Source organism: Myiozetetes cayanensis, unplaced genomic scaffold (assembly GCF_022539395.1).
Source record: "Myiozetetes cayanensis isolate MyiCay16 unplaced genomic scaffold, myiCay2020 scf22, whole genome shotgun sequence".
NCBI classification, from domain to species: Eukaryota; Metazoa; Chordata; class Aves; order Passeriformes; family Tyrannidae; genus Myiozetetes; species Myiozetetes cayanensis.
Genome location: NW_026087434.1, coordinates 7,664,116 through 7,680,007, shown reverse-complemented (window position 1 = coordinate 7,680,007; position 15,892 = coordinate 7,664,116). Strand labels below are relative to the sequence as shown.

At 40.8% G+C, this 15,892-nt stretch overlaps 1 protein-coding gene across 11 annotated transcripts in view; it reads left to right on the top strand.

The window, feature by feature from the left end:
* The window catches only part of TNRC6C (trinucleotide repeat containing adaptor 6C), a 314,470-nt gene that overhangs the window by 286,221 nt on the left and 12,357 nt on the right, over positions 1-15,892 (top strand). For 8 of the 11 annotated variants that reach the window (XM_050319459.1, XM_050319461.1, XM_050319464.1 and 5 more), the window contains 11 exons: positions 74-154; positions 784-841; positions 1,056-1,201; positions 6,352-6,525; positions 7,780-7,926; positions 8,336-8,458; positions 9,623-9,706; positions 10,000-10,231; positions 11,914-12,081; positions 13,168-13,359; positions 13,502-13,645. In XM_050319459.1, the coding sequence (XP_050175416.1) occupies positions 74-154; positions 784-841; positions 1,056-1,201; positions 6,352-6,525; positions 7,780-7,926; positions 8,336-8,458; positions 9,623-9,706; positions 10,000-10,231; positions 11,914-12,081; positions 13,168-13,359; positions 13,502-13,645 (1,549 nt within the window). The remainder of the gene's footprint in view (positions 1-73; positions 155-783; positions 842-1,055; positions 1,202-6,351; positions 6,526-7,779; positions 7,927-8,335; positions 8,459-9,622; positions 9,707-9,999; positions 10,232-11,913; positions 12,082-13,167; positions 13,360-13,501; positions 13,646-15,892) is intronic. The other 3 variants (XM_050319466.1, XM_050319463.1, XM_050319467.1) reach the window with 2 other exon arrangements.

The window sequence follows — 15,892 nt, the reverse complement described above, 5'->3', positions numbered from 1 at the left end:
TTTTATGTACATCTCACTGGTGAGTAAGTGTGGAAACCAGCCCATTAATGCAGTCTCCCATTTATTTACTAAGGGCATGAAGACATCTAGCAAGCAGGATGAGGCCTGGATCATGAACCGTCTGATAAAACAGCTCACAGACATGGGCTTCCCTGTGAGTAGTGCTCACACAGACACCTCTGGCTTAGCCTTGGTAGCTTATAGTTCTGACTTGATTTGTTTCAGACTGTAGCTACAAAAAGATCTTCAGTCTCTTCTTCAGGTCAGGAATTGGCTCTGTTGCCTGCATTTAGCCTGTAATTTCAGAAATCTGCTGTAAACTAGTAGAGTGCTCTGAAATCAACTGGAGGATACATTTTGCGTGATGGCATTTATAATATTTTGATTTTCAGAGTTTTGTGACAACAGATATTGCTTTGAACTGTAGTAATAATGTCACTCCTTTTCCCTTTTTGTTATTGAACAGGTAAAATGAGATTATAGCTGGATTTTCTTTTTTTTAATAGAAAAATCATTGTGATACTTAAGTTGTCCATAGGAAACAGGAAGATGTTTAAACAGAGCAGTGTGGTTTGACCTTGCAGAGCTGGTACTCAGCAAACTGAAACAAGTGAATTGTGGGAATTGCCCAAAGGAGAAACAAAAATACACACAGACATTATTTAGGCTGCAGAGTAAATATTAAATCCCGTATTTAAGAGATTCATCTGTTTTCTCAGGTTGCTTTGAAATCATATGAGTGTGGTTACCTTTTTTCTCAACATAATTCATATTTTTTGACAGAGAGAGCCAGCGGAAGAGGCCTTGAAGAGCAACAGTATGAATCTCGATCAGGCCATGAGTAAGTATCTGTGTAAGTAATTTTTTTTTTGTCTTTAAAGCAACAGAGGAACCCTTCATGATTCTGAGAGTTTTATTATATCCAGATCACTTGGGTAATATTTATTTTCTTGCTTTTACTTTTGCAAGCAAGATGCATTTCTCAGAACTGCTGTTGGCAACTTTACTGTCTCTGTGTTGTCACCGTTTCCAATATGATTTCCTTTTCTGTGCAGGTGCTCTGCTGGAAAAGAAGGTGGAAATGGACAAGCGTGGAATGGGAGTGACCGACTATAATGGAATGGTCACCAAACCCCTTGGCTGCCGCCCACCACCAATCTCCAAAGAGTCTTCCATGGACCGCCCCACCTTCCTTGACAAGGTGAGCTCAGAAATAGGGATGTACACAAGTTCAGATGATTTCCACTATCTGTTTAGAAAGCATAGAGAGAAGTGTGATGGCTTTATCCCTTGTCTGGTCTATTTTTAATCTTGTTGGGAATCCAGTCCTTGTGCGAAGGACCAGTGATTTGATTCCCACATAGAAATAAACAATGCTCGTCACCAGTTTTACACTTGAAAACTCATCAAGGAATCAGTAATACAATGAAACTAGAAGTGGAAAAAACAAAGAAATGAAGCCCAGAAATCCTTTCATTCTGTGAGGGTCCAGGCAGTCAGTGACCCTTGCCCACATTAACAACCTGGCAGGACCAAGGCCAAAATCTTCAAGAGTTAGGCTTCTAGTTCCTCTTTCAGTTTTGAGCTTCTTACAGATTTCAGTGAAAGTTCAGTACCTAAATAGGAAAGAGAAGCTGAGGTATTTTTGTTAAGTCTCAGAGCAGACGTGCACAGTCATAAATAGCTTCTCCAATGAGCTTCCCTTTCTGTGGTCCCATATGACAAATTTCACAGCACCATTTAATGGCTGAAGAGAAGGCTCTACAAGTTTGTAGTGTCCAAAATTCAAAGTGACTAAAGAAAAGAATATGGGGAAAAGTGCTGCCAGATGTTCAGTAGGAAATGAGATTTGCAACCTGACACAAAGTCCCACCAGATCACCTCAGAATCCCCCCGAAAATTATTGATAAGGAAAGAACAATCTCACATGCCTGGTCTGTATTTCACAGGTTATCTAAAGGTTCATACAGTTGGGTGGTGGTAGATTCTGAACACAGAAATTGGTGCTTTTCACGAACTGTGCTGAAACCAATTCATTTCACCTAAGCTGTGTACAGGACGTGAGGCAGTAATGATACCTGGTCATGTAAAGTTCATTCTTAGCTATGGCAAACTTTAATGAATATGTTAATTGAAGGCTACAAGATTGATGCATGCATGCCAGTTAACCTTCCCTTTTCTTGGATAACAACATCTTCTGCAGTAAAATTATTGCCAGAGAGAGAGGTGCATTATGTGCAGCATGATGCATAATTATGGAAACATATGTTAAACACAACTATTGAGAAGAGAGTACTAAAATCATTAATATTCATACAGAAAGTAAAATCTATCAGTCTAGGCATAATCTGTCACAGTGACTTTACTGTAACAAAAGGAAATAATCCCACACTGTATTTGTTAGCTATCACAGTGTTGAGCAACTTGTTAAGTGAATTAAATAAATATAGTTCCTTCTTGAAGAACAGATTTTTTTTTCCCCAAAGAAATTCTTTCCAGTTTTACAGCTCATGGTAATAGAGCAATTCCTCTTCCCCAAAGGCTTTCTACCCTTTGTGGTACTATTCCAGAGCATGAGTCTGGAGCTGTCGCCTTTCCTGCTCAGGTCATCCTTGTGAGGAACAAAGCTCTCAGCACAGCTGGACAGAGCACTCCAGCCAACATTCCCTGTTTTACTTACTGCCTTAGCAAGTCATTATCCTTTTATTGGCTCTGCTGAGTCTTCAGTGAGTTCTGCAGGGTTCCTCTTCATGAGATTTTTAGGTTGGGTTTGTGTGCTCATTGCTACCACTCTCTCACTGATTCTCTCATCTCACCTGCATTGAGACTCCATCATTTTTCTCCTGCATTTTCTCTGACAGGTAAAGCCAGTACTTACTTTTTTTTAACCTTATGCATTTGAGGAGGGAAAATTTCCAGCCCTGACATTCGCTTCTGGACCCTCTGAACTCCCTCTTCTCTCTGAATCAGTAGTGGTCTGTGCAGTTCAACATCACCTTTGAATGTTTGCTTTCTCTTGTTCCTCAGTGCTTGCTGCAGGTGCTCTTTATTCCATGTCACACTGAGTCAATCTTTGGCACTCGATGATTTGTTAATTGTTTTTATTTCTCAGGATGTTATCCTGACCTGTAGGACCATTACATGAGAAAGGAGAAAATCCAGTGGCTTGGAGGAAATAAAGATGCAGCCCTGATGCGTGATCTCAACCACATTATCTTATACTTTGCCCTGATGCTGCTTCCAAACTTTCTCCCAAATTCTTGAGCACCCAGGAGACTCTGAAATTCTCACCTTACAAATGAAGTCTCCTTTTCTCTACTGTCCTATTCATTGATCAGCTCTTCCTTTCTACTACTGAGAGATCCAGGTCTACAAGCCTTGATGCCTCTTAACTGCAAAAGTCTTATGACTAGACTTTTTTCTTGTCTCTAATTGAAACCTCATAATTGTGGGTTTTTTTCATCCTCATCCTTCACATTCTGATCCCAGTAATCTCTGGTGACTGTGATTGTTTTTTGTCACTGGGACAATAAACAGGATATTTTATTATTATGCAGAAACATTTTTTGAAGTCCTGGCAATTAGATAATAATTGCCAGAATTTTAAGCTTGACTTAAGATTCTTCTTTCCTTCATCTCTGCTTCCTATGATTTGATGACTGTTCCTTTTTTGAACTTCCAGACTTTGAAACCACTTTCGTCTTCCTGTGTATAATGAGTATTTCTTTGAGTATTGCATTTCCTCCAAGTTTCTTTTGGCTATACCTAACTCCTGTCTGATTTGAAGGGAACTTAAATGAGATGAGGTTTTATTACTTCCTCTTTTAGAAAAGAGTGGTTTTTTAAACCTTTTTTTTAAGAGAACAGTGTGTATTTTCTACCAACTACTTCTGTTACTGACTTTGTACAAAGACCTCTGACAAAATTCATGAGCCTCCCTCTCTGTTGGGGCATTTTGATTCATGAAGGGGCAGTTGTTAGCAGGTGACTGTCAAAGTGTCCAGGAATCCTCTACTAAATAGTCCATATCTCACAGGGCTAAAAAGACTTTAGAGTAGCACCACTTGCATTGTGTCACATTTGGTGCTTGGGAGTACTGTGAGAGACTTTCCAAAGTCCTAAAAAGCACCAATGTGGTGTTTTGTGTTGGATTACTGTAGTAGCAAACACTGCTACTGCAGGTGTGTCAGGTCCCTTCAAAAAAGTTAAAAGCAGTGCTGGATTGAGCATAATGTGATGATTCAAATGTTTAGGATTTGTTTAATTGATTAGCCCGAGGGAGAACTGTAACATAAATTTGTAAGTAAATCACTGAAGAGGAGAAGTTAGGTAGAAAAGATTGCTCTTCAGGAAACAATATTATGTAAAGGAACCTGAAAAATAATGGATTACAAACCACTGTGAGCAGTAAAGATGTCCCCTGGTCTGGGTTGGGAATGGTTTTAAGTGGACCAACTAAAATACTTTGTGTTAAATGAATTGATTTCAGTTCAGTTACAGAGCACAGATTTGTGCAGCAGTTTAAATTAAATAAAACAGAAACAAGTGAATGTGAACAAAATGTCATAAACTTGCACAAAAGCCATTTGCTGCAAAAGGAACACCCTTGTGAAGGAGTCTGCCTGCCCTAGAAATTAAATGCCTGAGTCTCCAGTGTGGCTTGTCCTCCACCATCCTTGGCACTGCCTATTTCAAAATTGAGAAAAAATAATGTCAGTGAGACGAGACTTGAATAAATTTGGGGGGCAGGGAGGGATTGCACTGAGTCTTTCATGGTCAGTAGGTCTGTTCACATAGGAAACAATGGCATCTGAAGGAGAGAGCACACACCAAGCTTGAAATTATTTTCACTTTAAAGGGGGAAGGGTAGAATTGTAAACATATGTCTGTGATCTGAAGAAAAATCCTTGAACCTGTTACTGTCATGCAAGCTGCAGTTGTTTGTGGAGTGTGACTGATGTCCAGTAGAATGTAAAATATCTCCAGCTGAAAGGCCTTGGGGATATCATTAGAAAATGTCAGTGTCCCCCTCAGGATAGTCAGATAGCATGTCAAGTGTCACTTTGCCTCATAGTAAAGAAACTTTTCCTTTGCATCAAAGGAGAGCTGTTGAAAATGCATTTTTCAGCATTAACTTAGAACATAAAATTCACTGAGCATGCTTGCTGCATTAGAACATTTATTTGGGTATCTGGTTCGCAGAAGGGGCTGCTTTTTGAACAAAGAAGGTTTATCAATATCTCACAATCTTCTGGGGCATTGAATTTATAGGTTGAAATAGCCGGGTTCCTCACCTGTTCAAAAAAACCTTTCCTTGGAATGAACATATTGCCTGAAAAACCCCAGTCCAGCACATTGCAAATTAGAGATTTTTCACTCTGCCTGTTTTTTCGGAGCCCTACTTTGTACACAGTGTTATTTGATCATGCTTGCCGCAGGCTCCCCAGACATCAAAGCACAGTTTGAGATAGAACTCGGTGCCCCACTGTAATACGAGCGAGATATCTACCTGTTTGATTGGGGATTCTGTAATTTATTTTATTTTCTGCCTTGCTGTTTGCCCCCCGTGGGGGCTGCCTCCTGTGCATCACAGCCACGCTCAGCCGTGGTTCCTTGCAGCCCAGTTATCAGAGGGGGCTCCTCCTGCCTTGCTAAAATCTGCCTCCTCCTGGGGATGTTCAGGAAGGCTGCACAGACGATATTGTCATTACTGGGTTTAAGTGGTTTGTGTTCACTGGGCACAGTGTAATGTTTCATAGTGGGTATTAATAACTCAGCGCTATGTGAATATTAAAAGAGGCTCATGTGTCTCAGTTAGGAAAGGGGATTAGTGCAAAAATGCTTTTTTAAGAGCAGAGCTATGATGTGGAACCAAATCCAGACTGGTGTCAAATAAGCTGATGTGGCCTTTCCCAAGTTTTGGGTTAGCTAAAGCGGTGTGTCTGATGTCTGCGCTCCGCTGCTGAGAGTTTTCCAGACAGACAGAGGACTTCCCTGAAATGTGCTGGCTCCCTTCCCTTTGCACCTTTCAATCTGGTGGAGAAAAGAGGAGATAATCCGAGTGGGGAGGAGGCAATGGCCACATGATAGCTCTGCAGTTGGCTGCTAGAATCCCTCCTTTCCTCTGGAGAGGTGGGTGAGGGTGACTGTGCATTTGGGGATTAAGAGCAACAAAGTTCAGAAAAACAGTACCTTAATGCTGTTTCTCTCTTTCTTCTCCCTTCACTCCATGCTTCTCATTCCCTGTTACTCATACCTTTTTTTTATATATATATTTTTATTCATCCATGCCTTTTTCTGTCTCCATGGGACACTGTTTTGTGCGCTGTCGGCTCCTGGCACCGCACACAGCTCACCCTTTCTTTCTCCAATCAGGATGGCGGCCTAGTGGAAGAGCCCACTACTTCACCATTTTTGCCTTCACCAAGCCTGAAGCTCCCCCTTTCAAACAGTGCACTCCCTAATCAGACCCTGGGCGGGATTGCCTCAGGGCTGGGCATGCAAAACTTGAATTCTTCTAGACAGGTAAGGCTGTCAGGGGAGATCCAAGGTGAATTTCAGCTCTCTTGGATTAGCTGCTAGAGCCCACCCGTCACTTCCCCAGGGAAAAGGGGTTTAAACTGAAAGTGCAACATCTTTGTTCACGTGAAATATCGGTGGGGAGACTACCTGCTGTGTGAATGTTTCACCTTATAGGACATAAAACAACTGCTTAGTTGTAATTAGCCTGTTAATGACACACATCCATTAAGAAGAGACTGTAGTGTTGTGGATTTATATCCCTGACCCCTGGTGTGGCTCTGCTTTGACTGATGGAAATCTCTTTTTTTGAGGCATTGCACATTGTCACACTCTGAGGCAGAGACGTTGCTCTGGTTTGTTTTTCCTGGCTGGCTTAATTATTCAGTGATGGGATAGGGAAGAAGCAAGGGGGGCTTTTTTATTCCTGCTTTAAGTGTCAAGGCAGCTCATAGTTGTGACAGGTGGCAAGAAAGAAGCTGGACTTCCAGCACCCAGATCAGAGGGAGCATTGAGGCAAGGGGGTTGTTTTGGCCCCTAGGTAGAACGTGCTGAAAGGGAAAGAAAAGGAAAGGAGATGGGGTAGAAGATTGATAAATACCGTAAGACTGAGAGGCTGTATAGGCTGTTGATTATGAAAAGGTTATTTTTGCCATCAAATTGAAGTTCTAGCAAAAATAAAGACAACACAGAAAAGCGCTATCTATCATTCTAGGGTGGCTCTTATTATGCATAGTCTTTTAAAGTTAGTTTTTTAAAGACAATGCTTGTCCAGCACTTCCAGCCCATTAAGCACATCTTTCTGAAAAAGAGCCTGCACTAATAGCATGTCCATTTTCAGGAGCTTTGTAAAATGATCAAGTACAAAAACTGCTTACCTAACTTGAGGATGGGGGTGCTGTGAGTTTAATGCCTCCATCCTCCCTTGCTGCACAAATACAAACATTTTGGGCAGGTACTTTTCACTGTTCATCTCTTGACCCTCCAGGGCTATGCATCTTTATAAAAGCCATGTTCAACTTCAGCTGCCTTTTGTTCAGGCATCTGTACAAAGTTTTGGGGGTTTGGGACGTTGGGTCTGTGGCAGTCCTTGCCATGCCCGATTCTAAACCTGGTTGTCAGCACGGTCTGTGTGTGCTGCCTTCTTTATTCATGCCTGTCATAATCACTGAGAATATAGAGACTGCACAGACAAGTAACATCCAGGTTATGTGTTGAGTGATGTCTTTACATGCCAGTGCCATTCTTGTCCTGCTGCAGATACCGAGTGGCAATCTGGGTATGTTTGGCAATAGCGGAGCAGCACAAGCCAGGACCATGCAACAGCCGCAGCAACCGCCAGTGCAACCTCTTAATTCATCCCAGCCTAGTCTTCGTGCTCAAGTGCCTCAGTTTCTATCCCCTCAGGTTAGATTTCCACTCATAAGTTTTGCCTTTCCCTAGAAGTCTTCCATACTCTCCTCTCCTGAGGTTTGCAGCCACTGCTGCCTGGCTGTGTCCCTGTTATCTATTTACATGTTGCATGGCTGAGATGGTCTCACATTATGTACATTACTTGTGAGGGCACATTGTTGAGTTCCTTTTTGCAAACAGTGGTGTTTCTGAGCAGTTTGTTCTCATCTCTTTTTTTCTACAAGTGAACTTCTGAGTATGGTTATTTATTACGAAAACCTTGCTAATTTTTGGATAGTTCACAGTACCACTTCGGGTAACAGTAATATTTTCCAGCTGAAGTTTTGTGACTCTTATGAATGGCTCACTCAGTTGTCACTGTTAAAAGCGAACATACAATGTTTAATACACTGCTCTTCCTTAGGTTCAAGCACAGCTTTTGCAGTTTGCAGCAAAAAACATTGGTCTCAGCCCTGCACAGTTAACCTCGCCAATTAATAATCCTCAGCATATGACGATGTTGAACCAGCTCTATCAGCTGCAGCTGGTAAGTTAAAAGACATGGCAGATAAGCTCTAAATCAGAATTGAAGGCATGAAGATAAAATGGAGAACTGCTATCTAAATTTTTAAATGACGTGACAGATCTTCAAAGCAATCAGATCCTGATTTCTTTGGTAGAGTTTCTTTTTAAAGAAACAAAATCGTATTTTTTGCCTCAGGCTTTATAAACAGTCATTTGTGGAATAATTATCCTTTACAGCTGATCAGTGGAACTAAAGTCAGTTGTCTTCCTACTACTATGAGTAACATAGTGTATTCTAAAACAGCACTGATGTGTGTGCTACATGTCAATACTCACAGCTGACTGACCAGCTGGGAGGTGGGTCCCAGCATAACCAGAGAACTCTTGGCAGTGCTGGTCACCTGAGTTACCTGCAGAGCAATTTCTTCATTTACTTCTTTAAAAAATAAAGCATAGGGTAAATTTCCTTTAATTAATGGCATGTATGTTAAAAATACCATGTGATAAGAACTACTTATTCTTTGCAAACGTGTACTTTTGCTGTTGTGTGCAAATTTTGTATATATATGTGTGTGTGTGTGCATATGAAAATACTGAATTGGATTTTAAGATTATTTTAGAAAGAGATACTGCAAAGTCAATATTTGCCAGGGTTAAACATAAAATTGAGGATGACAAACTAGCTGAGTTGCTGCTCTCAATGTGCTAGAGAAACTCCTTTGTTAGTAACAGTGTTTGATATTATTACTCATTTCTGGTTATGTTTTGAGGAGCATAGCATTATTGTTATAATAATTTAACAGTACCCAGCTACTTGAAGAATACCTGTACGAAATTCCCTTGGATTTTGAATTCGTGTGTTTCAGAGAAACACCTTGCAAATCAATTTGCTGCCAAGCTAACCATTTTAAAATTGTGAATTTTTTCAGAAATAACAAAGCAGCAAAAGCGATTTAACTACAGTGTTGTCAGAACTCAAAAAAAAAACCAAAAATGAACACTGGACTTAAATAAATACATTATAAAATACATTTGTGACATATATTTTATACTTTAGCTTCATTGACTGTTTTCAGAGAACTCCAGTGTTTGTCTTTTCCATTTCATGATGCACCAGAGCAGCTCAAGAAAGCATGTTCAGCCTGTTGTGTGTGTTGGGGCTCTGACCTCTCCCTTGTCTCTCCAGGCGTACCAACGTTTACAAATCCAGCAGCAGATGTTACAGGCTCAGCGTAATGTTTCCGGACCCATGAGACAACAGGAGCAGCAAGTATGTTTGCCTGCCAGCCCAATCTCTGCATTAGTTTGGTTTCAGTAGCTTAAAGAGACTGAATGACATTATACCAGAGCAGCTAAAGCATCCTTAAAACAGGAATGCAGTGCGTGACAGCAAAGGGTGCTGAGTGTTAAAGCTGCCTCACAGCATTACTGGAGGAAAGCTCTTCACCCCTTAATACAGTCAATTTTTATTTGTAAAGAGATCTATTGTGTTATTTCACTGCAGAGAAAGAAATGTGGTGTCTTTTTGTTCCACTGAGCATTTATTGATTCTCTCTCCCGCAGGTTGCACGTACAATCAATAACATGCAGCAGCAGATCCAGCAGCACCAGCGCCAGCTGGCCCAGGCCCTGCTTATGAAGCAGCAGCCTCCCCCTCCACATCTATCTTTGCACCCCTCTGCAGGCAAATCAGCCATGGATAGCTTTTCACCCCATCCCCAGGCTCCCGGCCTACCTGACCTGCAGACCAAAGAGCAACAGTCTTCACCGAACACCTTTGCTCCTTACCCTCTTGGTGAGTGTCCACATGGAAAACACACAGGGAGCCCATTTCCTTAACGCAGCATCTTAAGTGTTTTGTTCCAGAGTACATCAAATATAAATATATAAATATATGTTTATTAAATAACATTGAAATGCCAAAACAAAATCGTGGCACTTCATACCTGTGTTTGAGGTTTGTGGTAGCTGTATTTGCTCACCTGTGTTCTGCCTACAAATAACCAGAACAGAAAATTTGCCTAATTAACTATTTATTTACGTTGCTGTTTATGAGCTAAGTGTAAATTAACAGCATCGTGTCGTAAAATGCACAAATGTCATATTGATAAACAGGAATATCATCTGGGAAAGTCCTGCAAAATCATCTTTCCACTGTAATCAGCACTGGTAAGGCTGATTTTGGTCAGTGTATTTTGAGAAATAAATGGATCAGAGTGTAGGGGAGGTGATTAGATGTTTCAGAAACACAACTGCTAAGGAAAAAATTAATTCCTCTGCTCACTATAGTCTAAAGAGGATTTAAGAGTCATGCAAGAATCTTCAAAAATGTAAAAGAGAGCTATGAACAAGTTTTTTTGCATGTGGCTAATGCAAGAGGTAATAAACTTGTGATGCCTAAAAGGAGAAGTAGCTAAACATTAAGGATCACTTAGAGTTGCTTTAAGCAAAGTAGAGTATTGGAATGAATTATCTGGGAAGTTCCTGAAATCTTCTTCAGCAGCCATTCTGTGGTAGATTAGACATAGATCTGTCAAATATGATTGATGTCAAAATAGTCAATTGGGCCTGGAGACAGGCAGAACAGAGCAACCTTTCAGACCTGTTTGCTGTGTGATTCTTTGATGTATGCTACAGACTTCCTTTATGACATAAAGGAATTAATTTAATCTCTTTGTGACTCTCTTTATGCTGGGTACAATAGAATTGCCAAGCTTTATCTGCCATGCAGCAGTTAAGAAGGTAATTCTGACTGCTGTGGTGAGCTGTTGTGGCAGGGAGCATCAGAAGGCAAAAGAATTTGTGAATTAAAGGCCTAAGTCTAAGAGGTTCTTAAGATTTCTCAGCTTCCTGTGATCTGCTAACATTCAGGATTATATATCAAAAAAGACCCAGATTCGTGTCACAGGAGCATGTCAAAATTATTCCCTAAATAACAGTCTGAGTGAGTCTGTTCTGTGTATACAAAATACAAGCCCAACTAGTAAAATACCTGCTCTGATGAACAGCCGCAGTTTGGCCTTTGATTGCTTGCTTTGTTTGGGATTTTTAAAATGTTGTTAGCAAAACGAAGTGGCAGACATCATGGGGGTGTGCTGGGGAGACACTGGGAATATTTTGGCTCAGCCATGGAATGTTGCAAACTCTTCACTGGTTTAAACACAACACTCCAGTGCATTCTTCCAGAATGCCTTTCCTGAGACAAGTGAGGAGACTGTAAGTAGAAACACTTGACAGCTTTAATATATTATTCCTACATCTTTTTTCCCCCCCATTTTAGCAGAGTTTTAATCTTTTCTGAATTCATGGGAGATCTTTTGGTGTTCCTATAAAATCAAAAGTTCTTGACAGCAGGTCGAAAAGGTGCATTGTAAGTGACACACATACACACATGGGTGTTCAGTAATTCCTGTAGCTGGGTTTTTAAACACATCTTTTAATTATATGATGGATATCTAATGACCTGTTTCTCCTCAGCTGGACTGAACCCGAACATGAATGTAAATAACATGGACATTACTGGTGGTTTGTCAGTGAAGGACACTTCTCAGTCCCAGTCTCGCCTTCCTCAGTGGACACACCCCAACTCTATGGATAATCTGTCTAGTGCTGCTTCTTCTCTTGACCAGAACTCCAGCAAGCACGGTATGTCCCCTGTGTTAGTCTGGTTTTTTGAGATTTGAGCCACAGTGTTAGCATTTTTCTCATGTTACTTTCTCGTGTAAGTGCTCCTGAATGGTTGATACCAAATACCTTTTGAGCCCGTGAGATTTTACAGATGATTTCTGCGGTCATGTTCAGCAGTGCAGCTCTCACTTCCTACATGCAATGTAGAAATGTTTTTTCACTTGTTGAATTTTGTTGCTGAGAACATGGAGTTCAAATAAAACAAACCTTTAGTGTTGGCAAAACAAGTCCCACAACCTTCCCCTTATTGCAGATCTTCAATCCTAAAAAACTTGACATCTTTCTCCCACTTTTTCCAGTATCATCAACTTTTCCCAGCCAGTACTGTACAATGGCATGATGGATTATATAGTTACCCACCCTGGATTTAGGAGCACAGACTTCTTATTTTTCCAGAAGTGATTGCTAATCTGTTTGCACACCTTTATCCCTAACACCTCCAGTATCCTGAGTCAGTTATTCCTTTATTTCCTGTACCAAGTTTAGTCTATTGGAACATGGGACTCTGTTAACTTTAATATATCCTGGATTTTGTTATGAACAGCATGAATTATTCCTTCTATGACAAGTTTTTTATTGTGAAAGTAGCTGCACTGCTTATGCCAAATTGTTTTTTGATAGTTTGTAGGAACATGAGAACAGTTTTAAATCATCCATCCCATCATCAATAAATGCCTTGGGAAGGATGAGATAAGGGGTTGCCTACAGTGATACTCCTCAATATGCTGCCTCAGCAGATTCCTATTTACCATCAGTGTAATGATTTGAATTAGTTAACTCTCATTTTGGCAGGAATTTAATGCAAATTTCTTCAACTTGAGTCTAGATTGTACCAGCAGCTCATCTCACAGCTGTAGTCCCTAGTAAGGCTCCAGAGGCTCTTAAGCCTGGCTTACTGTGTTTGTACTTTAGTTTTCTTTTTATCTTTGTAATACCAAAAGAAACAAAAAAAGAGAGTAACAACAAAATATAGAGACTGATGAAATTCCACACCCCAAATTAGTCCTGCTCCTAAACAAAGCCTTTCCATCTCATTCCTTACAGGTGCTATACCTGGAGGTTTAAGTATTGGTCCTCCAGGAAAGTCCTCCATTGATGACTCCTATGGCCGGTATGACCTGATTCAGAACAGTGAGTCTCCTGCCAGCCCACCCGTAGCTGTTCCTCACAGCTGGTCACGTGCCAAATCCGATAGTGATAAGATTTCCAATGGCTCCAGCATAAACTGGCCACCAGGTAACAAAACACAAAGCCTTGGTGTTCAGCTGATGTCCTTAAAATGTGCTGTTGGGTTGATTTATTGAATCCTTCTTGATGCACGGGGACTTGGGAGGATTATGACCTTATGTGCTTTCCTTTTCTGTTGTATTTGGAACAGAGTTTCATCCAGGAGTGCCATGGAAAGGACTGCAGAATATTGATCCTGAAAATGACCCCGATGTCACTCCTGGAAGTGTTCCAACTGGGCCTACCATAAACACCACGATACAAGATGTTAATCGCTATCTCCTCAAGAGTGGAGGTAAAACACACAAGTTACTTTCACATCTGTGCATTCTTTCTTCTTCTCTAGAAAAAAGTTGACCTCATTTGTTACAGACACAGCATATTTTTGCATGTACTCCTGATCTGATAAAGCTTCTGCTCAGAACTTTCACTGAATATCCAGAAAGACTTGTTTTAAATATGGGATTAAGAAGTTTCTTGTTTTCCATGGGAATGTGAATATTTTTCTATTGGAAAAGGCTGTGAGATGTAATTTAAACATCTGTGGTCGCTGGAAGTTTTTCCTAACTTGTAACACTTGATTTTGAATGAGATTTTGCTCTCCACACTGCCCATCCTCCTACTTACACTGTGAAATGCTAAGAAGACACAATACAAAAGTTCCACAGTTGTTGCTGAGGCAGCAGGCTTCTGGCACACTAATTAATTGTAGCTTTGTTAGAAGATCAATCAGCAAAATAAATTAGAACTGTTTTATCCCCAAAACCATAAAAGAAAAGAAAAAAATTAGGGGAATTGACAAGTAAACTACTGTTTCGCAGTGCCATTTCCATTCCTTTTGTCTTGGCAGTCCTTCCTTCAGCACAAGAAGAGAATTCTATAATGCAGTCAAGCATTGGGACTGTGCTACTTGTTAGCTAGATGTACTGGAAGTGGATCAAAAGGAAAGGTGGCTTGGTTTAATTGTGATCAGGGTGCTGAAATAGCCAAGTCATCTGCACTCTATTAGAGCCCTGTAATAGGCACAGAAATAGCACAATCAGGTTGTCCAGAAGGATCTGTCGGGATTAAAAATGTGGATTTTATTCTAATAGTTACATCTGTGGTATCAGCACAGATTGTAAATCAGAACTATCCTCGAAATGAGTGTCCAGCTCTGGGCTTGTTAATTCAGTGAGGGATGTGAAATGTGAGGGAAAGGAGGCAGGGGTTTCATTGCCTCCAGCCATTTGAGTTGTCTCTTGCCAGGAAGCAGTCTTTTTATTTATGCTGAAAGATAGAGTATTTGTGTGCATGAATAATGCTGAATTAACTTTCAGTGACCCAAATGTGTTCAAGGGGCAGGCAAGTTTGAGGTTATAACAAGTATGAAGATGTAATTCAGTGACAGCTCAAATACGGTGCACTCAAGAAATACTCTCCTCAGGCCAAAAGCCTAAACCTTCAGAGCTGTACCTGTGAGTCAGATGATACCTAATACAGGTCTTCCTGCTTTAGAGAAGGAACATTGGTGCTGTTGGTGTATAATCTGCCAGTGGAATGAAGAAATAATTTGCTTCTTGGAGAGGGTCAGCAGAGATGGTCTTTGCAGAAGTAAAGAGGCCCTAAGGAACTCAAGCCTTCTGAAGAGCAGGGACTGTTGGGCTCCATGTGTGCTTCGTCTCCTCATTAGCCTTTTAGTTTGCTAATACAGTTTTAAGAAAAATATAGTTTAGAATCTGTTTCTGTATGCTCATATAATATAGGGGTTTGCTCCTAGGTAAAACTGCTTGTTGCTGTCAGTACCCATCCATATGAGACTGTAGCTTCCATGGGAAGAGGCTGTCTTTGAACACTGCAAGCCTAGAGCACACAGCTTGTATTGACAGAGCTGATCCCTATACAGAGGGCTAGGCTGTGGTGTGCCCTTGGAAACAGGCAAAACCCATTTTTGGGTTGGTTTTTGCTTTGCCCTGTTTGCTATTGAAGCTTTGCAGGGTCAGCTGCTATGAGCTGAGAGACATAGCCCCAGGGAATCAGGACCAGTGTCAGTTCTGTAGGCTATTGAATCTGCTATAATTCCATCACTCCTGCCTGGGGAGTAGATTATCTTCAGAGAAGGCCTGATACAGAGTTATTTTGCTTGAAACTTGATGTCTGTATTGGTGTCCTGTGGAGTGCAGGGAGTCTGGTTAAGGTAAAGTTTGGTTGGTTGCTGTTCCAGTTGAACAGATAGCCTTTGTTTTTTATTGAGCTGTGAAGGATGAGTTTGTCCTTTTACTTCCTCCCTCCTCCCTCAGTACAGTGCTCTTTTCTAAAGAACTCACCTATTTTTATTAGTCAGTTTAAGATGTTTCAGTATCACAGTCCATCTATGTGTGACAGGAATGATAAGTCACCCGGGATACACACTTGATTTTGTTGGTGGATGGAGAGAATACTTCCAGCTCTTCTGGTCTTTGTAATGAAGATTTTTTTTATTTTATGTTCAGTTTCTTTCAATTGCTGCCAGCAAGGAAATGTATTCTTAGATAGCTCCTCAGATTGTAAATGATTTACTGAG